The 25,900-nt window shown below is 35.6% G+C and overlaps 1 protein-coding gene across 2 annotated transcripts in view; it reads left to right on the top strand.

Annotated features, from left to right (window-relative positions):
• Positions 1 to 25,900, top strand: part of VCL (vinculin) — a gene marked incomplete at both ends in the record, with an annotated part of 95,804 nt that overhangs the window by 47,640 nt on the left and 22,264 nt on the right. For both annotated transcript variants that reach the window (XM_084245795.1, XM_084245794.1), the window contains 6 exons: positions 8,794 to 8,944; positions 9,121 to 9,229; positions 10,927 to 11,049; positions 12,480 to 12,640; positions 21,952 to 22,042; positions 23,108 to 23,255. In XM_084245795.1, the coding sequence (XP_084101921.1) occupies positions 8,794 to 8,944; positions 9,121 to 9,229; positions 10,927 to 11,049; positions 12,480 to 12,640; positions 21,952 to 22,042; positions 23,108 to 23,255 (783 nt within the window). The remainder of the gene's footprint in view (positions 1 to 8,793; positions 8,945 to 9,120; positions 9,230 to 10,926; positions 11,050 to 12,479; positions 12,641 to 21,951; positions 22,043 to 23,107; positions 23,256 to 25,900) is intronic.

Below are 25,900 nucleotides of genomic sequence, written 5' to 3'. Positions count from 1 at the left end.
CACAGATCAGGAAACTGAGACCCAGAGAAGTTCAATAAAAGCCTGCTTAAAGTTTTCCTTACATAAATGGCAGAGGTAGAGATTCAGACCCTGAATTCTCTGATTCCAGGGCTGCTTCATTCCAGTTTTGCTAAAATTTCCACCTCACACTTCATTATGAGAATCTCTTCTTGTAATGTAATAGTAATAGGCTTAAAAGATTGAGATAATATATGTGAAAACACCTGGGGGGGAAAAAGACATTTAGTGGTCATTAGTTTCCTTCCTTAATTTCTCAACCTTTTTTCTCAATAATTTTCTTCAAATACAGTCAGTTACTCTTTAAACTTTCCTCAGAAAATTTCCCTTAAATTATTTCCTATAGTGAAACTTCAAAAAACAAAGTCATGATTGCTTTTTTTATTGAATGCCTTTTCTGTTTCTATTGAGATAATCACACAGTTTTTATCCCTTACTCTGTAAGAATTTGTCTGGTCTACTACATGAATATAGATTTTCTGATCATGAGTTATCTTTGGATTTCTATGATAAACCCTACCTGGTTATGATTTTAAAAAGAAAATACAGTACTAAATGCAATTTACTAATACTTTTGAAGGAATCTGCTTCATTTCTGAGGGCTCTTGATCTGTACTTTTACTTTCTTGTCCTGTTCTAGAGTATTTTTGCTATCAAAGTTATTTTAGCTTCATAAAATGAGATCTTTTCCCTAGTCTTGGAGACAGCTTACATAAGATAAAAATCATCTGTTCTTAAGTGTTTGGCAAAACTTACATCTAAAACTCTCTGGGTCTGGTATCTTTGGAAGAGGAGACTTGATTACCTATTCAATTTCCTATTACCTAATTCAGCTTTAAAATTCACTGAGTACCCATCAACCCTTGCATGTACCGTCTTCCCTCTTGACCTCCGCACTGATTCCAGGGGTGGCAGCAGTCTCCCATTCGGGGTAATGGATGTCCTTTGGCCCTGCAGGAAGCCCAAGATGGTCAAAAAGAGGACCAAGAAGTTAATTCGTCACTAGTCAGACCGATGTGTCAAAATTAAGGTAATTGGATGTACAGAAGTTTCAAGGGCCAGATCAAACTTTTTATAGCCTTTTTAAATTTCTAGTGAAGTACCATTGTTTTATCCCTGTTAATTTTCGACAGTGTAGAATTTCTTCCCCAAGTGTGGTCACCATAGTTGTCCACCATAGTCCATTGTGCCCACCACCCCAACCCACATAGCCTGTTTTCTTTGAACTGTCAGTTTATGATGATTGAGTTATGTTGAAATCTATAATTATTATAAATTAGTCAATTTTTTAAGTTTTAGCTTAATATACTTCAAAGCAGTGTTGCTAGGTGTACAAGTGTATGATTCTTCTGGGTCCTGAATTCTGTTATTTTGTTGTTTATTACCCCCTTTTTTGTATTATTGTTAAGCCATATTCTATTTTTTTCGTCAGTTTTCTTCATAAGTGAAAATATTCTCTTATTGTACCTATTTTACTTCATTCTGTTTTCAAGTATTTATATCTCTAGCTCATTACATTCTTCTGTAGAATGGTAGTGTCGGCTTTTTTCAGCATAAAGACCTTCCAAAAATAATAGACTTTTTAAAATTATAAGTTGATTAATCAATTAAATTATAGGTTGATACACAAGATTCAAAGATACAATGAATTTGTAATATTTTAAAATAAATTTTTATTAGAATAACATCAACATACTTTTGGAAACCATTAGCATTTGTAAGACACTTACATGTGCATTTATTCTGCTACAACTTTAGCATGGGACAGAGTAACTGATGGATCTGTAGGTAGCAGAATTCTTGATTGTACCTTGCAACCTCAGAATCTCCCCTCCCTTCACAGATGTCACATTTGAACAGAGGGTGAAGAAAGTAGGGAAAAGTGTAGGACTAGTTATTCAAGCTTTAAAGAATATGTGACTCATAGTCTACCTTTTAAATAAGCTGCCTACCAAGATTTAAGGAGCTCGTGGCTAGGGTAGCAGTATTACCTTGAATCTCTTATTCCCAACATGCTGTCTCTCCTTCAGTTCTCTCTTGGTTTAGGTAGAATCCTGTTTTGTTTGAAGGTGAAGTTGAAACTAGTTGCATATCTTCCTAATCTCATCTGAAACAAAAAAAATCTAGTGAGCTTGTGGTGTTTATATTACACATTTTAACAAAAAGAGTGGTATTGCCCTTACAGGGCTTTGGATGTTTTCAGTATGACTCATTGTGGTTTTTAGTCTGGTTTTGGGTATACACAGGTAGTGGACTTTGCTATCCCTGAGTTAGGACAGGGAGAGGATGAGTCTTGTAAAAACTGGGAGCTCTGGGTTGGAATAGCATATTTTAGTGTTATCACACAGTGTACACATGGGTGAGTCCGTGCTGTTCACTTGCTACTTGAACAAGATTAAAGCTTGTCATTGTACTCTGTGTTCCTGACTCCCTCCTAAAAACTGTAACTATGTTTGTAGCCTTCACTCAGGTTTCTAGATGACTAATGGCTGAGGATCCTTGACCTTTCTCAAAATGGCAACACTAGCAGCAAAGCATATTGGCTACTACTTGGATGCCAAACAATGAATCCCCTTTTACTATTTTAAACTAAAATTTGTGTCAAACGACTAGCATATAAAAGAAAGTGTGATTTGCAACGCTTTCTGAGTCTTTCAAACTCCTCATATTTATTATTTAAAAAAAATCATATATGGACACAAAAAGGTCTGAGGATGGAATGAGTTGATTGTAGAGGCCATGATTCCTATTTCAGGGATAGTAGAAAGGCTAAATTTTTAATTATTGATGCCTGAAATTTCATTGTTAGCTCAGGTTAAAATTTAAATACTTAAATACTTAGTGAAGGGAGAATTTTTGAGTCCTAAGCAGTCGTTTTCACTCATCAGTCCTTTGGCTGAAGATAGACCGTAAATATTGGAAAGTAGAGAATTTGAGGGCCTTCCCCTATCCTCTGCCCTCTCATTCAGTCCTTTTATTTATGAAGGGCCTGGACTTTAAAATTATCTTCAACTGATACCAATATGTAGTCATAGAGAAAAAGAGAGTGTCTTAAAAGATATTTGTCATGTAATTAAAATTATTAAATGTAAACCCTTAAATATACCATTATTTTAGTACTCTTGGCATTTCTTCATTTTAAAATATGGTAGGCTACTCAACCATGGAAATTGATCTGGGCCTTTCTTGATCTCTGAGAGACTGTACCCACATGGGAAGGAAAGGTAAGATAACAATATTGCCTGCCAGATAATCATGCCTGGGCCAGCATGGTTGAAAATGGACTTGCTGGTTGCAGTGACCACAGTGGGAAAGTCCCACTCACCTGCAGATTGTGTTCTCTTCCTTCCTTGCACCTGTTTCTTTCCCATCTCCCAAATGTTGTCTGGACTCTGTGTGGTCAGTTGCACTTGTGGTCTGACCAACTTTCTTGAAAGGAGAGGCCCCTAGACGCTAACACTTGTTTCATTGGGTATGTTCCAGAAGAACTCAACTTCTGTGAAATCAGATTTTCCATTATTAGCAAACAGAAACAGAGACAGATAGACAAAGGGAGAGGATTAATCCATCAGAAAAACAACTCAGAGAGATGCTTCGAAGAGAATCATCTTTGTAAGTAGGGCAGAGCTTCTGAGGGCAGATGCTGTGTTGTCTTTACCTTCGCCATCACACCTTACCCAGTCTCTCAAGTAAAAATGACGACTCCCACTTTTACATCCCCTTATGAATCTGTTTTCCTCTTATTAATTTTCTTAAATAAAAAAACTTTAGTATAAGCTTAAATGGTTTTGATTAGAAATAATTGAAATCACATGGAACTGAGTAGTTTGGAACATTTATATCTTTGACACTGTGTGAAGTTTTATGGTGTAGTTCTGGGAAGAATAGATTAGTGGGGGGCCTCCCCAGTGGCGCAGCAATTGAGTGCTGGGTTGTAAAGCTGCCTGCAGCCTCTGCAGCGCAGGTTCGATCCCCGGCCCCCAGGTGAGGGGGTCCCACATGGCGCGCAGACCTCTCCTGCCCCCGCAGCTCCCCTCAGCAGTGTACTTCGTCATTCTGCTTGTTCTGCTCTCTGCTCTGGCTCTGGTGAATTCTCTCACCCTCCCGCACTTCTGACTGTACCCAGTGCTTGTATAAATAAATAAATAAATCTTAAAAAAAAAAGAATGGATTAGTGGGTTATGAATGGGCATACTTAAGGTTCTGTGAAACTATTGTTGGTCCATTGATCTAAAACGTAAAACAAATTAAGTTTGGTTGAATACTTAAAGGCAAAAAGAAGCCTTCGTCTGTGCTAGTGGGTTGATCTAAAGTATCTCAATCAATATTACAATTATACAATACATACAGTTATTTAGAAAACAGACCTTATCCCTACTTTCATTCTCTAAACAGGTTTTTTAAAAATTCAGATTTGTATTAAAAAGTAGAAGATAACTTTAAGAAACCACGCAGCCTGAATCTTTAAATAAAATCTCATTTTCTACGGACAAGACAGACTCTTTCCTGTTTCTGACCACTGGTTAGTCATGGTGAAATTTATTTGACTTTTAAGAATGCCATTAAACTTTAATGTACATATCAGATATCTTAATGTAGAAAAGTATGATGCAGTGTTTGTTTTGGCCTTATTTTACCATACAAGGGAATCATTAGTGGAGAATCAAATTGATTCTTGTAAAGCTTTTTTCCATATCATTTTTTTTTCATGTTTCCTTTCTTCATGATGGTCATTCCAACTACCATTGTTTTGTAGTTTTCCAAATTTGGAAATACTTTTGCAGTAAGTGGGTCCTTGCGAACAGTATTACACAGCACTTGCATTCTGTAAAGTTTATGTGTGTTTGCTATCATTTTGTCAAGCTTCATGTAACCTAGAAATAAAGTCAAAATTGTGACTTTATGAAGTTAATGATTTTTATCGACCAGATGATTTCATTATTACCTGTATTTGGTGGACATCAATTCATTCAGTAAATATTTATTGCAGATTAATTTTGTGTCAGACAGTCTACGTTGTGTATACATTGGTGAACAAGATAGACAAGATTCTTGGCCTAGCTGTGCTTATAATTTTGTGGGTGATAGGGAAAACTAAATTGAGAGTGTGGTGCGTCTCATGGGAACACAAAAGTTGAGGTACTCAGATTTGGGATAGTTTCCTGAAGAAAGAGTGATTTAAAAGTGCATCTAAGAGAACAAGTAGAGTTAGCTAAGCTGACAGAGGGGAGGAGAGAGGTACTTCACCCAGAGGGAATAGCTGTGAAAAACCTTAAGGCGAGAGGTCAATGTTCTTGAATTGGTGGTCTTCAACGAGTGGTTGGCTGTCCCTAAAGGACTTTGGAAATACTTCTCTTAAATATTTTAAAGGTTTCACTTAAGCATTTTAATATATTTTTAGTTGCAAGGCATATATTTTAATCATATTATACATTATATACATGTCTTAAATATATTTCCTTGTTAAATTGAGTATTTTGGACGTGGGATTTTATAGTTTTCATTAAGTTTGAAAAAATTGTTAATTGGAAGTAGAATGAGTTAATAAAATTTGGTATATTCATAGAGTAGAATGTGATATAGTAGCTATACTTACCAATACAGTGAATCTCAAAATCATAATAATGAAAGAAGACATCATAGATGCATCCTTAACAGTATGGTTCCACCTATTTAAGGTTCTAATATAGGTAAAATGAAGTAATATATATTGCTTAGGTATGTATACATACATAGATAATAAAAGTATGAAGAAAATTAAGGGAATAATTAACACAAAATGCAGGATAATGATTACTTCTAAAAAATGATTATTTGGTTAGTATGGAACTTCTAGAATACTTGGTAATATTTGATTTCTGAAATAAGATTATTGGATACATGGTATTTGTTTGAACATAAAAGTCATACAGTCATTTGTAAGTGTGATATTTATTTTTCAATTTAAAAGTTTGAAAGACCCTTAACCTCATTCAGAATAAGAGGAATACAAATCAAAGTGTATTACATGAAAAGAACCTATATGAAAAATATTTACAAGTTATGTATTTGACAAGGATTCTTACAGTTCAACAAAAAAAAGATAGACATCCCAATTAAAACATAAAGAGCTTGAGGAAGGTTTTCTCCAAAAAAGATATACAAATGGCCTACAAGCATATGTAAAGATGTTCATCATTAGTCATTAGGAAATCAAACCAGAACCACAATGAGATACCACTTCATATCCACTAGGATAGTTTTAGCAAAAAAAAAAAAAAAAAAAAAAAAAAAAAAACAAAAACAAAAACCCAAAGCAAAAACAAAAACACCAAACAAACAAATCAAAAACACACAAGTATCGGTGAGGATATGAAAAAATAGGCACTTTTACACATTGTTGGTGAAATGTAAAGTGGTGCAACTGCCATGGAAAATAGTTTGAAAATTCCTCAAAAAGTTAATATAGAATCCCACTCCTAGGTATATACCCTAGAGAAATGGAAACATGTATCAACATATAATAATTGTATATGAATGAATGTTTGTAGCACAATTATAAGTGCCAAAAGGTGGAATCAATCGAGGTGTCCATTAGTTAATGGATGGCTAAACAAATTTCCCCATTCTTGTATTTACTTACAATGGAATATTATTCAGCTATAAACAGGAACAAACTACTGACACATAATGCAACTTCAAGGAACCTGGAATAGTATGCTCAGTGAAAATAGCCTCATAAAAAAGTCATATTGCACATAGTTCCTTTTATATTATATATCCAGAATAGGTAAATTCATAGATACAGAAAGTAGATTAGTGGTTACCCAGCAGATGGGGAAAGAGGGGAAATGAGGAGTGATTACTTGATTGGTACAAAGTGTTTTTCTGAGGTGACGAAAAGTTTTGACATAAGAGAGGTAGTGGTTGCTCAATGAAATGCCACTGATGGTTGTGTGATGGTTGTGTCCTTTAAATGGCTAATTGTTATGTGAATTCATCTCAGTTTAAAAAATCTATACAGACATCCAGTTTTGGGCTCTCATATTTGTGAAGATACGTAAGTTTGATTACACACTGAGTTGTTGAAAGGGTGAGGACACAGGCACTTTGATCCATTGTGGTGGGAACGCAAATCGGTAACCTTTGTTGATGGTAATATGGCATCATTTGTCAAAATGATAACCATCCTTAACTTTCACTCAGCAACTCCTTTTCTAGACTGTATCCTATAGATATATACCTTAAAAATATGTATTCAAGGTGATTCATTGCAGCAGGCTGATAAATTATGAGCTAGTTATTTGGCTGTATAAAGGAATGAGCAGACTATGTACTTTTATTAGGACATCTCCAAGCCAAATTAAATAAAAAAAGTAGAATACAGAAAGTATGCATAGTATAATCCTGATTATGTAAAAGAAGGTGGAAGCTGGGTTTTTTGTTTCTGTATGCAGTGTCTTTTTCTTTTTTCTTTTAAAAGAATATGGAGATAATACACTGGTTACAAGTATATAGAATCTGAATGCCTGTATATATACTTGTTATGTCCATTGGCCAATGCTTTTACCTAGTTGAAATTCATGTTAGATTAATTTTATTGATGAAAAACATAGCACTGCCTTTTATTTGTGGAGTTTTACATTTCATATGATCCTCAAAACAACCCTTTGAGGTGGGCTTTTATTTACATATGATGTTTTCTGTATTTTTAAATAAAGTATGTAACTTGGGCTAAGTGTTTTAACTTTAAATAATTTTATTCCGTACTTTTACATGTTGTTCAGTGCTAATGTGGATTTATTGAATATGAAATTAGAGAAGGTTCTCTATTAGATTCTTTTCAGTTCTATATAGATGAATAACTGAATGAATATATTTAGAAGACCAAGTAGCATAGTTGGTTTATGTATTTTAGGTTCTTCTTTTTAATGACAACCTCCCCCCCCCCACCAAATTCTTGACTAATTAGGTCTTCATTATATTAAGCTATAGTAATATCAGACCATTAATAATTGATTTTTATTAATGGCAGTGATGTTGTAATTGATAACAGTATTATAGGCTTGTTTTCAAACAGTCTAATGGATTTATCAAACAGATCCACTTAGATATAGTAGCAGTTTATTTATTTCCTCATGGTTTTTTGTTTCTTCCTGTTTCTTTGGTTTGTCTGAGTATTAAATTTCACTTAATACAGTGCTTGGACGTCTTATTTCCAGATTTTGAATCTGAAAATGATGTCAAGGACTTAATTTCTTTTTGCATTATTTATTTATTCACATATTTATTAACATGTTTATTGAGGTAAAGTAGATTTACATTGTTGTATTGGCCTTGGGGATTATAGATTTAAACCTTTGCAAATGTATATTTTGATACCCTGCCCAAAACCAGTGCTCCAATAATCCTCCACCCATGTTCTGTTGGGCCTCTTCTCTCCCCAGTTCTGACCATCCTCTCTGTCTGGTTGACTCAGTTTTGTGTCTTTTAATGGCAGTATATATAGAATGAGGACTAAGGAATCAAAGAGATCTAACAACCTAAAGTAAAAGGTCTAAAACATTTTTTCATTGCCAGGAAATAATGAAGACCAAGAACTTAGAGTTATGCGTGAATGAATGAATGAACGTGCTATTATGAAAAGTTGAAAACTGTTTCTATTTTAAATTGGTCTTCATTATTTTCCATGTAGGGAAAAAATGTGAATTTATATCCTTTTATGTTTTTGTATGTACAGCTGATATTCTTCAGCTTGATTCCACCAGTGAGTTGACTTCATGTTACTCCCCACAGGGTTGAGAATGCTTGCACCAAGCTTGTCCAGGCAGCCCAGATGCTTCAGTCAGACCCTTACTCAGTGCCTGCTCGAGATTATCTAATCGATGGGTCAAGGGGTATCCTCTCCGGCACATCAGACCTACTCCTCACCTTCGATGAGGCTGAGGTAGGCAAACTGAGATCCATACAGCAATCTTTTAGACCAAAATGTCTAGCCTTAAAGACTAATGAGGATTATTGATTATTGAGAATGTGAAAATGTTGAGTAACTCACATATACATTGCCATTTTTTCTACTTATTGTTTACTCTCTTGACTGAATACTCTGAAATATATTTTCAGGTTCGGAAAATTATTCGAGTTTGCAAAGGAATTTTGGAATATCTTACAGTGGCAGAGGTGGTAGAAACTATGGAAGATTTGGTCACTTACACAAAGAATCTTGGACCAGGTTAGTTGTATACAGTTTTTATAATAAAAAATTGTATGCGTTGTCTATGTGTGATTATGAGGAGAGGGGCACTCACCCTTACTTTTTGCAGAAGCTAGGTAATGCTACATTGGACTTTTACGGGTTCCTGTTAATGGTGCTGATTACTGTTTATACTGAGGAGATATCATTGTCTTTGAAAGCTGAATTTACTTTCTACAAGTCCTGGCCTTGTCTAATGAATTAAACTGGACATTGCAAATATTGCTGGAGAATGTAGGAAATACTTTTCTATTACTGTAATGCTTAACACCACCCAGAATTCTGACCTCTTTATTCCATGTTATACAGCATTCCTTCACTCTCTGCCAGCTGGCCTGTAGCTCTTTATGACCTCTTAGCTTGCTAATTAGCCCGCCTACTATTATGGATTCATGCCCTACCACAAAGCTGCATAATGTCATCAAACCTAGAAGGAGAGAAGCCTGCTGTAGCTAAATTTCATTTTGAAATGATTGTTTAGTCATCTGAGAGTTGAGTATTCAAAGTACAGAACATATACCAGCTTTTGATGTTATAGACCTATAACATGGATTTAAATGTCAAAGTATTAATGAGACCAATAATAAGATATATCAGATGTTTAACTTGTCAGTATTAAAGATCACATACCACCTTATAAAATTTTTTTGTCTAACATGAAATAATTTTTACTTATAAGTATTTTTATGAAGTTCTGGTGCAATCATTATATAAATTTAGGGCAATTAAAAATTTCTAAGAGCCATCATTGAAGATGAATGGGAAATAGGATTAGAAAAGTATTAAACTATTTCCTAGCACTGGATACAAAAATTATTTCCTTAAATGAAATCTTATGGAGAATTCCAACATATAAAAGACAGAAATGGGACTACTCTGGGTGAAGCAAGAGGAGCCCCACTTTTCCACCTACCTTTGATATCTCGTGATGATTTGTGAAACTACTTGCGAAATCTCAAGAGCATTTTGAAAATCAAAGCTTTAGGGAATCACATAGCACCTTTGAATAATAACCAAAGTAAACAAAAAGTGCTAACAAGCTGATTCCAAAACGCCAGATGCTTTCAAATGCTGTCATTGCTGTAATCATTTTTTTTTATTTCTCTTTGTTTCTAATTATAAAAGTACATGCTTATTTTGGACAAATTGGAAAGTACAAAAAAATAAAGATGAAAGCAAAACACATTATTATAATTCTTAAGATTTTTTTCAACTATTAGATCTCTGCCAGGTTGCTAGGTTCATAGGAGATTCTTTTTTTAATTATCTTTTTAATTGTGATTACATTGGTTTATACCACTGTGTATGATTTAGGGGTATAGCAATAGTCAGTATCCCAGGTACACAGCATGAAACCTCATGCAGGGTAACAAGGCAAAATATTTAAAAATATATATATTTTTTGCAAATATATATTTTAATTTTTAATGTATGTGTGAAGTATTTATCAACTTATAAAAATTATGTCACATTTTAGTATTTACATTTAAATTTCTGTTAATGAAAAGAATTAAAGATGTTATGAAGAATGGTCCTGAAAAATTTTGTATCATAAATGTTACTGATGGGCAGTCAGTTCAGACGTTCATAATAATTTGTAATGTATTTAGGCTGAGAAAGCTAGACTCTAAATTGTTTCACTACTCATCCTGCATAATTTTTTCCTTAATCCCCAGGAATGACTAAGATGGCCAAAATGATTGATGAGAGACAGCAGGAATTGACGCACCAGGAGCACCGAGTAATGTTGGTAAACTCAATGAATACTGTGAAAGAGTTACTGCCAGTTCTCATTTCAGGTATTTCTTTTACCTGTACTTTATCTTACAGGAAAAAAAAAAACTAACGTTCTAAACTCTGACACTCATTTTCTTTTTCTGCTCAGTTACATGTCCTTCAGCTTGGGTGAATATGAGATCTGATTGAGCATTACATGATGCTTGCAACTGATTGGCTAAGAACCAGTATTCATATTTGCTAATGTTCTACTTTTCCTGCTTTTTGTTTGAAACTGCCTGTCCTGTTGCCTACTTCTGTTTTCCTGAAACACTAATAGACTTTTCTCTGTGAGGTGGGATCTTCTTTATAAACTAGGAAATAGACATTTTTACATCCTTTTTGTCTTATGGGAAAAAAAATGAGCAGGTGGAATGGAAATATAAAATACCATATGATAAAGCCTTTTGTTGTATTAACTCAGTTTTTCATGAAAGATAATTTAGAGCTGGTGGTCTGCATCAACTAGGTCACCTCCCTGTTTGATAGCTCAGAAATGGAAACATAGAGGCTGCTCTCTCAACTAGCAGAGAGGAGTTGCACTTAATGAGTATCTAGTATTAACGGACATCTCATGGTTTACATAAGTTATCTTTCTAGCCAAGTTGTGGGTCAGTTAGTTTAACTATCAAAGGACAGCTGTATTTCAAAATCCTATGAGTCATATCACTCTACTCCCCCACTACTGCTTTCTGCTTTGGGATTTCACATAGTAGCTAAGAAAGGAGATGTTAGTAGAAGAGTTCTGAAAGCCATCCAACGAAATAGAAAACAAAAATTTATAAATAGGTTTTATAATTTCTATGAGAAATATATTTTTGAAGCTAACTATTCTGTGTGGCAGAAAGCTTGCTGAGGTTATTTCTTATTAATCTGAGTAATGCAATAAAATCTTAATCCTTGTTTTGAATTTTTAAATTATTTTATGGTGAAATATTCTCTTTCTCTAATGATTCATACAATTATTTTTTTCCCTTCACTTTTAGGGGTTAGAAAGCTCGTGCTACATCTTGAGGGAAATCCTAAATATAAAATCAAACATTTCACATTCTTTCATTAGGATTGGGGGTAGCAGGATACAAAGTCACGGTTTTACTGACTTTTTTCATCTTGTCTTAATAAGGTTTGTGCTTGATAGGGAAACAGTGTTAGGGTTGAGATAACTGACTTGAAGGATATTGGATATTTTTAGATTGTGGGTCATCAGTATATGGACGCTAAATTAGTTCCCAGGTCATGTTGTGGCGATGTTTTGTACCTTGAGTTTTATTTTACAGTAGATATTGCTGATATTGGAATTCTATTGGCAGACTTGCAGTGTTTGTTTTTATGTTCTTTTTAAGACCTTAAAAAGCCAAAACATGTTCAAAGTGTGGAACATCTTGTGTGAACATTGTTATACAACAAAGCTAAATTCCAAACTTAATTTCTGATCTTTTGTTTATTTTTACAGCTATGAAGATTTTTGTAACAACTAAAAACTCAAAAAACCAAGGAATAGAAGAAGCTTTGAAAAATCGAAATTTTACTGTAGAAAAGATGAGTGCTGAAATTAATGAGATCATTCGTGTATTACAACTTACTTCTTGGGATGAAGATGCCTGGGCCAGCAAAGTAAGTGTTACTGGAAGAGAATATGAGAAATCTTGTATTTTCCCCTGCTTGGGGTTTGATTGTTTCACGTTTTATCTTACAATTGTGTGTAGTTAAAGATTGCTCAGATATTAGAAAAATATTTATTTCACTTTTGTTTTATGGGTTACTTGTTTATCCTGCTAATTTCCTTTGATCTAAGGTAATAACTAAATAGTATGTAAGGTGAATGTTGGTTTAAGGTGAGATGTGTAGCTTTTCCTTCAGGTTTGAGTTTCATTGATTAGGCTGGTGGAGGAATTATGGCATGGTATAGTCTCCTCTAGGTGGGAGCTCTACCTTTTATGTGGGCAGTTATTAAGTGACTGAGTAAGATACAGAATATAAAATTCAGAATGGGAACGAATTTTATAGAAATGTTTTCTTTAGCTACCCTTTGGCATAGAGAAATGTACAGAGGAAACCTTTAATAATACTAGGTGTATCCCCTCTTGTTCATTTTCCCTAATGAAAATTGAAAAGTTTTATTGAAATATTAGTTTTCACATTTGTCAACTAGTTTGACACCCTTTGACTTGAATTTCTCCTTGGACTCTGGAAGAGTTGGCTGAATCTTCCTAGCTAGCACCCAGCAGCACTGGTTTTGTGTTGCTGAGGGTTTGGTTTGCTTCTTCCTGTCTAGTAACTGTCTGGGGAAACAGAGCATTTGGATTTATATTCTCCTTGTAGAAGCCTAAGATGCAGGCAGTGGGGGAGCACACTATCTCTAGGATGCAGATTCCCAACTTGTGACCCAAATGTCTCCAGTTCTTCCTAGAACACTGGGTGTAGAATAAAGAGGGGATTTTGTAGTATGACTTCCATTGGGTGCCCAGTAGAGCTATGCTTGTCCTCCAGGACATCTTAAGGTAAAGTCAAAGTTGGTGCTAAAATCACCAGACCTTTTTCTGTAGTTTAAAATCACCAGCCTTGGGACCTCGCTGTTAGCATGGTTAAAGTCTCAGTGCTATCAGGCTGTTGCCAGCCACTGCACCATGAGTTCAATACCTGGCTAGGAATTGAACTAACCCACATGGTGCAGCAGACCTCTCCTGTCTCACCCACTGCTTCCCCTCAGCAGTGTATTTCAGTAGATCTGCCTGTTCTGCTCCCCACTCTGTCTCTGGTGAATCTACTCACCCCCTGCACCTCTGGCCTACACCCCAGTTTGTCTATGCAAAAATAAATAAAAGTAAATCTTTAAAAAAAGTAAAATCACCAGCCTTCTCTCTTGTTGCATGAAAACTGAATCTACATAAACAAAAGAAATTAGTCAGCTGATCTTAGCTATGGATTTACAGAGGCACAAAGTTCTTGAACAAGTTCTCAGACTGTATTTTAAATCTATATGGTAAGAACATTTTAGGTCTTTGATATTTTACTTTTGCTTATTTGACAATTCACTTTCCTATTATGACTTCTTTATGCATTTTTTTTGTTCTCTTGTTTGTTTTATTCTTTTTCTCACGTTTAGAAGGTAAGCTTTCTCTTGCCCTTTAGCTTCTTTGCTTAAAAAGAGAAAAAGCATGTCTGTGAGGTTTTCTTGTGTTGTGTGCCATGCCTTATTCTGTGTGCAGGTGTGTAACACTGTGCTCGAATATACATTAGAATGTGAATATGGAACTCTGGGGCTGGGCTGGGAAGACTGTTGGATTCTGGCTCATGTTGAGCTGTTTGTTTGGGATAAGCAGAAAAAAAGACATTATGGGATGTCAGGCTTTCTCACTTTGAGTCATCTCTTTAAGTCAGCTTCTGAGAACTGTTTTGGCCTAGTCGTTCCTACTGATTTCATTTGAGGGACAGTTTCCCCAGGTGGCAGAGGGATCTCTAAGTTACCTGTGGACCCTGTTCTCATGCAAGGAAATTTCTAGTGAATGCTGTCTTTGTAGTTGCCTTTTCTACAAATTTCCTTTACAGGTTTTAGAATTTTTTGGGGGGAGGTATATCATTGAGGTTTTAAGTCATAATGAAAATGGGTAGGTTAGAAAGTTAAACAGGGCACCTGTCCTTCATAATAATGTTGGCCTTCATAATCAAAGGGAAAAAACTAAGCCATGTCTAAAGTTTTTCCTGCGTCAATCCATGGCTCATTGCATGTTCTTCTGCTATCTAAACTGTCAGCCTTAATTTTCCTTGATCTCATGTTCCCTAACCTAATCCCATTCCTATTCTCTCTCCTTTCCTTCTAGTAGACAAGTAGTAAAAGTAGTAGTATTAAGGAGGATTGCGAGTTGCAACCTTAATGTTTCTCTATTTTCAGAGGGGAAAAGTCACTCGTCACTTAATTATTACTGAATAAGTGTTACTGAACTTTGTATAAGTGCCATAGAAAGCTGTTGCTTAAAAAATGTGGCTAGTTGAGATTTTCTGAACAAGTATCAGGCACTAGTGGAGGAGGGGATACACAGGGAAATAGATCTGGTCCCCACTGTGTACAGTCTTGTAGCTATCTTGGTTTGATGCTGATCTGGAAGGAACCAGACTGTCAGGATGCTACAAAAATATCAGAATAAAAGAAAGTAAATAAAATTATTCCAGCCACAAGAAGCTCAAGTACACAATGACATCAGAATGAGCAAAAAAATACTTGTTTTTTAACCCAAATTTGATTTTGTTTTATACATTTACCTGGATTAAATAACAAAATGCTATAAAAAGATACACATGACAAATCTCATTCCCAACCTTGTCCCTATCCATTTGCTCTTCCCTTGCTTCCTAAGAGTAGTAATCATGTTTATTAGCTGCAAGAATATTTAGAAAAAACAAATTATCTTGAAAATGGAACTAGGTAGCTAGAATTTTGGTTAGTTTTCAGTTTCGTATAGCATTCTGCATCTTTCATTACTCAACTGTATGCAGTGAATTAATCAGACTTTGTTTCTGCCTGTGACCAACATTCTATTTAATACATATGGCAGCTTTCACCTCCTCTTTCCCCTACCAACAAAGATTAACTTTGTCTAACCATACTTGTTTCATGCTTCCCCACTGGTGCAGTTTTCTCCTGGAAAGTGATGGTTCCTCTAGAAAAGTTGGGGAAGAAAGTAAGTGAAAAAAATTCTTGGTAAAAATGCATCTTGCCATGTAAGTTAAAATTTTAAAGAGGCAATGCAGTAATGATTATTTTATCTTTTATACCTACAAATTGCAGATTTATAAATTGAAATCTACTTTAACTTTGAACACTTCACTTTATTTTGAAAACAGAAATTTCCTCCTCCTGAAATCAGCAGTCAGTGATTATTAAAAATGAATCTAGCATTTTCCTGGGACTGCATTATGCAACAAAAGAATCGATGAGTTAAACACAATTCTAATTCTACCCTTTGTAAATTTAGAATCTGTAATTTTTTTTTGTATTTATATTACTTGTTATCTGTATACATACTGAGAACTAAGAGGAAGTGAGAAAAACTTAAAAAGCATTTCATGGTAAGAAACTTTGAACCCTGTATAAGCACTCCAACAAGTGCACCTTGAGTCCGTTAGATACTATTTTTCAGAACTGGTTCCTGTTGTGGGTCTTCTCCTACTGTGGGCCTTAGCTGATGATGAGTAAGTGTAGTGACTGACTCAGAGGTTACTGTACTTTACCAAAGAAGGAAATATTGTTCAGAACATGAAATCCTTTAACACTTGCCTTTAATTTGCAAACCACTGAGATTTAAGGGTTGATTTTAATTTCAATCCTTTTGAAAAACAAGGTAGAGTATTTTATTTCAGCAGCTAATACCATGAAAGGTTTATCTCTTGGAGTTTAAGATAGTTAATTCTAAGCATTTATGATATTTTGTCTCTAACCCTCCTCCCTCCAAAAAAAAAAAAAAAGAGAGAGATAACCCCAAAATGTTAAAGAAGCTGATGTTTCCCTGGTAATTTTTAGTTGGTATATCTGCTTGTGCCCTTAGAGGTGGTATAGAATTTAGAGCTGGAAATGTATTCTTGGAGTTGAGGAACAGAGCTCCAGGGGAGGATAACTTCCCTGAAGTCTCAGGGTGAGACGACAGTTTCTCATTGCTTGAATGTAGTTTGTGAGAGTTTGTTCTACTGCCCAATCCATCTTTGTTTAAAACATTGATTTGGGGGCGGAAACGTGGTCAGGAATGAAATGGACTGGCAAGGATGGGAAAGGGAGGTATTAGTGGTAAAAGGAAGGTAGGTTGGGCAGTGAACAAGAGGGTCCTTATTCCTATATTTTTCAAATTATAATTTGAAAATTATAATTTTCAAAAGCCTGGGATTTCAAGACCTCACGTTTTCAGCTGCAGTTACCCTTGATTGTAGGAGGGACTCAATGGTTCTCAGTATGATTCAGTAGTCTAAGTCTAACTCTGTTAAATTTCAGGAGTGTTTCAGTTCTTAGGAAAGTATTTAAAATAATTTCTTTTAAGTTATCCTTTCACCTTTTGGTATCTTGGGGAGTCTGCCAAGGCACTGTGCTTTGTTTTTTTTCCCCCTTGTCATTTAAAACCTGAGTTTTATGGTAAAAGGGACCCAAAAGGGAGGGAACCAGATCCTTGCCGACTATCCCCAAAGCTTAATTAGTGGACTGGTCTTTTTCATGTCCACTTAAAAAAAAAAAAAGGTAAAGAACAAAAACACCCAGTGGATAGATTGATAGAGACTTCTCTCTTTCCCAAATTTGAGATTTTATAGAGATTAGTACTGAAATGACGGTACAGTTTTTCTGTCTTTCATACTTAGAGTGTATTCTGGGTACTTAAGATTCATATGCCGAGGTTTAACTAGAGGTTTTGTGATAGTGTGATTGACCACAGGGATTATGATTATGATTATTTTAAAATATAAAATGTGATTGTTATAAATATATCTCAAAATTGACTTCTGGTTCTAGTTGTTCAGAGACTTTGTTTATGTAATATTCATTGTTAATATATGTGTATGTATGTTGCTCATGACAGAGTGAGCAAAGAAATCCTTCCAAAGAAATATGTATGAGAGTCTCAGGAAACCAAAATATTCGTTCCCATAGATATTTTTGTTTTTAATAAATATGACATTAAAATGTATTTTAATGATAGTTACAACTTGTCCTACTTCCAGAAAGAATTTAAAACAGCCCATTCATTTACCATTTTCAATTTTCAAATTTGTCTAAAATTCATCATCCCTTACCATCAGGAAAATGCATTTCAAAGACACAGTGAGATATTACCTCCCTCCCACAAGGATGGCCCACATCAGAAAACGCCAATAACAAAAAGTATTGGTGAGGTATAAAAGGAACCCTCATACACTGTTGATGGGAATGTAGACTGGTCCAATCCCTGTGGAAAACAGTATAGAGGTTCCTTAAAATATTAAAAATGGATTTGTCACATGATTGAGCAAGTCTCCTTCATGATATTTATGCAAAGAATACAAAAACACTTATTTGAGGATATATTCACTCCTATGTTCATTGCAGCAATACTTAAGATAGTCAAGTTATGAAACAACCCAAGTGCTCACCCACAGAGCAGTGGACTAAGATGTGGTGTATATACACACGATAGTGTGTGTATATATATATATACACACTATTTAGCTATAAAAAGAGAAGAAATCCTGCCATTTGTAACAACATGGATGAAACTGGAGGGCATTATGCTAAGCTGTTATTATGCTAAGTTGCTAAATGAGGTAAGTCAGAAGGAGAAAGAAAAATACTGGATGATTTCACTGAAAACAAAGAAGCAGACAAAACTTAATCAAAACAAACCCTAGAAATACAGTTGCTGAACTGAGGCTACTAGAGGAGTGTGGGGGTGGGGAAAAAAGTGGGGAGAGGACCCAGTGGTTTATGGTGAAATAAGACTGGATGTTTTGGTGGTGGGTATGGTGTAGTAACATACATCTGAAGAAGTATGACTGTATTCCCCTAAATCATATACAGTATTACAAACCGTTGTTACCTCAATTAAAAAACCACTAAAACTCACACTATTAAGAACTTTTGTAACTAATTGAATTTCCCAGTTGAAAAATGCAGCTGCATTCCATATTTGCCATTGATTCTTCCTAGTAGAAAACGAGCACCTCCCATTTATGAGTAAATTATTCACTACTTGAGAATTTGATTCTTTTCATGAAATGTGATGGACATTCAAACTTTGTTAAGAATTTCAAAAGCAGGGCCTCCCCTGTTGGCGCAGGTGGTTGAGCACAGCGCTGTGAAGCTGTCTGCAGCCTCTGCAGTGCTGATTTGATCCTGGCTGGCCGGCGAGGGTCCCACATGGCGCAGCAGACCTCTCCTGTTGCGCCCACTGCTCCCCTCAGCAGTGTATTTTGTCGGTCTGCTTGTTCTGTTCCCCGCTCTGTCTCTGGTGAATCCTCTTACCCTCCTGTGCATCTGGCCTATACCCCGGTTCTTGTATAAATAAATAAATAAATCTTTAAAAAGAAAAAGAATTTAAAAAGCAGTGATTTTTGAGGATACTGAATGGGACAAATCCTGTTTTTCTATTGTGTCTTACATCATTTTGGGGCAGTGAAGAATAAAAACAGCCATTTAGGTTAATGTGGGTCATGAAATTTGATTTCTAGAGCTTATTTTCTGGGGAGTATTACCTAAAGCCAAAATCAACAAGGCAGAAATTTGCTGATTTATTATAGAAAGTTAGTGGAATCTTTAGCAACTCTTTGGTAAAAGAAAACAACTTGAGATTAATCAAATATAAAGTAATAGGTTTGGTGTCAACAAATCTAAGATCAAAATGTGTTTCTTGCACTGAACCCCTGTTTCTTAATTCATAAAATTAAATTAGATTTAAATTTGAGGTCAAGTGAAATAGGGGGAAAATGTAGGAAATGGTCAGAGTTTCCTAAATAGTAGCCTTTAGTGCTAAAAAATTTGTGATTCTTGTTTCTCCTTGAATTTGATTTTTGAAATATAGTCAATATCAGTTTTTTCACTGAAAATATGTTAGAGAAATGGTTATTAATATATTTAAAACAAAGTATTTTTACAAGGATATAATTTCTCTTCAGAGTGTATTCATACTCCCTTGGTCAGTTTGAATTAAAAACTAACATCAGGGGCCTCCCTGGTGGCGCAGCAGTTGAGCGCTGGGTTGCGAAGCTGCCCGTGGCCTCTGTGGCGCCGGTTCTATCCCCGGCTGCTCCCTGCCACCGGAGGAGGGTCCCGCATGGCGCGCAGACCTCTCCTGCCGCCCGCTGCTCCCCTCAGCAGTGTACTTTGGTCCTTCTGCCTGCTCTGCTCCCCGCTCTGGCTCTGGTGAATTCTCTCACCCTCCCGCGCTTCTGACTGTACCCAGTGCTTGTATAAACAAAACAAACAAACAAACAAACAAATAAAACATGCCTCTATTTAAAAAAAAAATAAAAAAATAAAAAAAAATAAAAACTAACATCAGTACCTAGATAAAGTCCTATAACTTGTGGCAGAAGCTAAAGGCTATCTAACTCTCTTAGGTTAGGAGTTGCCTGAGACTCTTTTAAAAAAGATACTGATTTGGAATTATAGGTCAATGTTGACTTTTGTATTATTTTTGAAGGTAAGGTTTTTTTGTCCAGATGAATGTAGAAGAAGATGGAGGAGGAGCAGATAGTTAAACCATTTGAGCTTGAGAATCAAAACACTTAAAAAATACTACTTGTCTACTCGTACTACTTACAAGTAGATTTTGAAATAGAGCTGCCTGTGACTCTGCTTTTTATTGATAGGTACCATAATTTCATATAGCTTGATAATACAAATATTTTATTTCCTTTTTTCCCAATAATTTAGTTTATTTCTCTTTAAATGCAGGGGCTTAGAATTTGCATTTGGAGCAGTGCAGAGCCAAGGTTACAACAGAACATTCTGTATCTGTTTAAATAGTACAGAATCCTAAAGCTGAGAGTGCTATAATTTGAAAAGTTACTTTAGAAAAACTGGGATCAGGTTGCTGACATTCGGTCTTACTGTGAGTGCTCCCAGCTGCCTTGTGATTATGCTGGGTCTTTTTTAGTTGGATATGAGGGTGAGGGGTGGAGGGAGTGATGCTCCTGGTGCCCCCATGTGGAAGCGTGGTGGTATAACACCTTTAAATCCCCTGGTTCGCAGGACTGGAAATTGAAAAAAGTTAGGGATTTAGAATATTGCCTAGAATTTCAGAGGCTTACTCTGTGTTTTAATGGACAGACTCTGTAAGACTTAGTTTCCTAGAGGGCCTCCCTGGTGGCATAAGGGGTTAAGTCTCAGCATTATGAAGCTATCTAAAGCCACTGCAGCACAAGTTCAGTCCTGGCCAGTCAGGGAGCTAACCCACATGGCACAGCAGACCTCTCCTGTTTCACCAGCCGCTCCCTTCAGCAGTGTATTTCAGTAGATCTGCCTGTTCTGCTCCTGACTCTGTGTCTGGTGAATCCTCTCACTGCCCCTCTGCACGTCTAGCCTACACCCCACCTCTTGTATGCATAAATCAATAAAATAAAAATCTTTAAAAAAAAAAGTTTCCTAGAGTCAAAGAGGGTTAGATCATCTTCAAGGTATTAAATAGAGACTTAAGAGATGGCCATTCTGTCAGCTATGAGGATGGATCCATGGGTTTGGTTATATTCTGTGCTTTTCTATTTCTAGATATGTGCAATTAAAAAATTTAGTTTGTTGTTCCAGCCTCTCTTTCTATAACTTGGGAAATTTTATCCTAGTTTTACAATTTTATCTTACTTCTTCTGGAAGAGAGATAGTAAAGGAATTAAAGATGAAGAATGGCAGGAAGGCCAGAAAAACATATATTACATTTTAGTGATTTATGTGCAGAATTAAAACTGAATTACTAGATTAACATTTTCAATTTTTGTTCAGCCAGTAATTTCAAGTTTTTCAGATGAATTGTAATGAAACATCACCCAGTGTATTGCAAAACAAGATGTAAAAACCTGTGATTTGTGTTACCACATGCTAATGAGTCTTCCCTGAAGCCTGGAGAACTTTGGCAGGGCTGCAGTAGATGAATGTTTACTAGTAGAAAGGCTGATAATGAGGCATGTGACAACAGGGCTTTTTCCTGCTGAAGACACTAAAAATCTTTTGGCTTGAGTGGTTTTACCATTCTTCACAGTTTAGCAATAGGGAAACCAGGAAAAAGAATGGAATTAACTGAAGATTTGCATGAGATGCTGCATTTTGACAGAAATAAGCATTATAGTGTGATGAGATTTTTTAAGGCTCTCACAGGACTACTTTAGCAATTGTATGCTAATGCTATAACTTTTCTGTCTTAGTTTGTATATGGTATCTCAGTTTTTGCAAAGAAAATAAATGTGGTATTTCTCTTCAAAAGGATACCGAAGCCATGAAGAGAGCATTGGCGTCCATAGACTCTAAATTGAACCAGGCCAAAGGTTGGCTCCGTGACCCCAATGCCACTCCAGGTAACCCCCTCTGATTCTACTTAAAGATCTAACAAAAAGCTTAAAAAAGCAAAAACAAAACAGGGCCTTCCCGGTGGTGAAAGGGGTTAAGTATCAACACTATGAGGCTATCCACAGCCATTGTGAGGTTGATTCCTGGCCAGGGAGGTGACCCACATGGCGCAGCAGACCTCTCCTGTCTCACCCGCTGCTCCCCTCAGCAGTGTATTTCAGCCAGTCTGCCTGTTCTGTTCCCCATTCTGTCTATGGTGAATCCTCTTACTCCCCCGCACCTCTCGCCTGAACCCCAGGTCTTGGATACGTAAATAAATAAATCTTTAAAAAAAAAAAAAACCCAAGCAAAAGAAAGAAATATTTGCATTATCTTTTAATCCTGAGATAACTATGGCGACATTTAGGGATATAGCCTATTCTCTAATAAAATTTTAACTAATTGAAGCATTAAAAGTCCTTAAAAAGTTGAAGGTATAGGTCATTAACCTCTCATCATGGAGTAATAAACAATGCTGAACTGAGCATTCTTTGCCCAATTATTGGTTGACCCCTTCCTCGGTAGTTATTTTGAACAAAAGCTCTTCTCTTTTAGTTCCCGTTGGATAGATTTCATTTTCGTCAGCAGAGTGCTTAATTAAGCAGATTAAATGATGATGCCAATAAGAATTATAAAGTAGACTTATATAAAGATAAGACCCAAATAGGTTAAGGAGGTAGGGTTTATGGATTTTCAAATCTAATATTTACTCAGTTTTGCTTAGCCTAGTGGAAGTTAGAGGTGCTAAGTAACTGTAAAATTGTTGGAACCTATTTTCATCATCCATTTTCATACCTCAAGCTGCTTATTATCTCCAGATGGCTCCTAGTATCTTTTTTAGCAATATCTGTGGTTGAAACCTCACCCCATGGTTGTAAGGGCACTCCTTGATCGTTGGCTCTCAGGTATATTGCCTTCTATTCACTTGTTGTTTAGAGTCATCCATTCCTTCGTGAATGAAATGATTTGTAAAACATCCTCTCTAAATAATTAATGTATGAACACTGAAGATATTGAGTATCTTTTTATTTTAGGGGATGCTGGTGAGCAGGCCATCAGGCAGATATTAGATGAAGCAGGAAAAGTTGGTGAACTCTGTGCAGGCAAAGAACGCAGGGAGATCCTGGGAACCTGCAAAATGCTGGGGCAGATGACTGATCAAGTGGCTGACCTGCGAGCCAGGTAAAGTTCCTCTCCTCTTACCAGAGCATTAATAAGTAACAAAAACATAGGCTTTCATTCCTGATGAAGTGATCCAGAAAGCAAGTCTCTGCTGATTTTACTGAGTTCTCTTTGGCTAATAGATAGTATAAATATTATGTTCTATTAGTTCTTTTGAGGTTGAAATAAACTTTCCTTTTGCTGAACTTTCAAAATATGTAGATGCATTATAATACAGTTGAAGAAGAATATATATATATTTTTAGTTTCTAGCCATAGGCTTATGAAAAGTAAGGGGTAGTGTATAGATATCTTTTATGAATTATGGGTAGAAAATAGCAAAGAGTGGAAAAACATTGGAATTATTTCACATCATTGAAAAGATGAATTAAATAGTTATCCTCTAAGTTGGACATCTTTTGAGCTTTTATTACGTCATTATTCTTTCTGTTTCATATCTTTTTTTCACCTACTTTCAATTTTGACTTTCAGACTTTCCTCCCTTTCATTAAATACATATAGTTTGATATTTAGAAAATTTAATACAATATAAGTATCTTTGGAAATCATCCACCGAGTTAATGAAATTCTAAGTGATCCCCATTTTTATGGAATCTTATAGTATGGATATTAAACAAAATTGATGTATGATGAGACACTAGTGTAGATGAAGTTTAACTTTGCTTTGAGAATGTCTTGAAACATCTTGATGTAATTGCAGTATAGAGCATCTCCATACAAATAGCCTGAGTAACACTCCTTGATGTGTTGCCCACCATTATACCTGGCCTCAAATGGATTAACATAATAGATTTAAGTTCTTAGATTGCAGTTCTTAAAGTAGTGGCCCTTAGCCTTTTTTGGGGATAGGTTACTTTTGTAATCTGATAAAAATCTAAAAAGATGCATATAAACTTGCCCTAGCCCTGGAAGCACCAGAGGCTTCAGGTTAAGAGTCTCTTCCTTGAAGGGGAGAAGTAGCAACTTAAATAAATGTGATCCTATTGAGCTCAGTGAGCCTATTTCTCCTGCTGTGAAGCAGTCTCCCCCATCCTGAGCATGACAAGAACTTTAGAGAAAGGACAAAAAGAAGTTCTGTTCCCGTTGGGAGAAATGCCAGTGCAGTTTGACAAGATTCTTGGCTCTCCTAATTTCTCACTGCTGGCCCTTTTGTCCACAGCCTTTTCACAGTGTGGTAGACAGTTTTCACTTGGAATTCTCAAATACACAGTTGTATGTGTTTAGAGAAAGATGAATTTGAGCAAGAGAATGAGGTAGTTGCTGTATGGGAGCCACCATTAATCTATAGAGAAAAGAACTATAGTGAACAACTATGGACCTGTTTCACAGTAGGGCCTTTCACAGTGAAAGATGAGAAAGCTATTTAATCTAAAGGATAAAAAGCTATCTCCCTGTTTATCCTTTCTTAAATATGCCCAACTCTTTAACATTTTAGTTGCTGAAACTAAATTACTATTTCCTCATTGATAGTCTTCTGTTCAATTACCTAGGATTTCTAGGTTGCAAGTATATATTACCCACCCATCCCCCACTATGAGACTCAATAAACTTTTAATGAAAAATTATGTAGTCCATAAATATTTTTATTTTTTCACAGTTTGACTCATCATTTACTAGATTTGAAGAAAAAAAGCAAAATAAAATATAAACAGTATGCTTTTCTACAAGTCCTTCACTCCTCTGCAATGTAACAGGAAAGTCTCAAGTTCAAGTAACAGAGTATCAATGAATAAATGACAGATTCATACTATTATGAAGAAAAGCAAAGATATTTTGGAATTCATCCTAAAATCAGAAGGATGACCAGCCATGTGATCCTACCAAATGATAAAATTGTCACTCCTGTAACTGTGTTTATCAGGTTGCCTGGAATAGAAAATCTGAGATTATTAAAGAAAGTAACAGATCATATTTTGTTATGACTTAGAAAGTCACAAAAGGAAAATAAGTTTCTATTAAATTTCTTACAGTAGTAGCATTCCACTTCTAAGAGAGGAAAATAGAGAAATTAGTTCTTTAGGAACTTGATGGGAAACAATGGTTTCCTGTCACCATTCGTTTTTTATTTCCCTCAGTATTAACTGGTTTTGATATTTATAGATTGCATATGAGTGGATGCTACTCATTTAAGATTATCATTAAGTTTATCATAAAATAATAATAACAATCATAATAATAATTCAATAATAATAGTAGTTATGTAGGTGGACTGCTTTATTGCCAATGAGTTTTCAAGTACATCCTTCTACTTCAAGCCACACTGTTCGGTAAATAGGGCACGTATTATTACCTGCCCATCCTGCATTTTGTAAATTAGAAAACTGAAACCCAAGGAAGCCGAACGTAGTAAACAGGGTTGCACAGATCCCAGGAGCCTGAATTGGAACACAGATCTGCTTAGTGTCAGTGTGGTATGCTTTTAATAATACTTTGTGTGCTGCCTCCTGCAACATTTCTAATGTATGTTTGCCTATAAATAAGACAGTCTGATGGGCTGATTATTTCTAAAGTACACATTATTATGATAACAGAACTCTCACAACATATTTCCCTTCTGAAGTTTAGATTTTTTTAATGTAATTATCGCCAAGAAGAAAATCATTATTATTAAAATTTGCAGGCATAGATTAAAGTGGTTATGTGAT

The sequence above is a fragment of the Talpa europaea genome (assembly GCF_964194135.1).
Source record: "Talpa europaea genome assembly, chromosome: 10".
Taxonomy (NCBI): Eukaryota; Metazoa; Chordata; class Mammalia; order Eulipotyphla; family Talpidae; genus Talpa; species Talpa europaea.
Note: the sequence above shows the minus strand (reverse complement) of the source record. Positions and strands in the feature narration are given on the sequence as shown.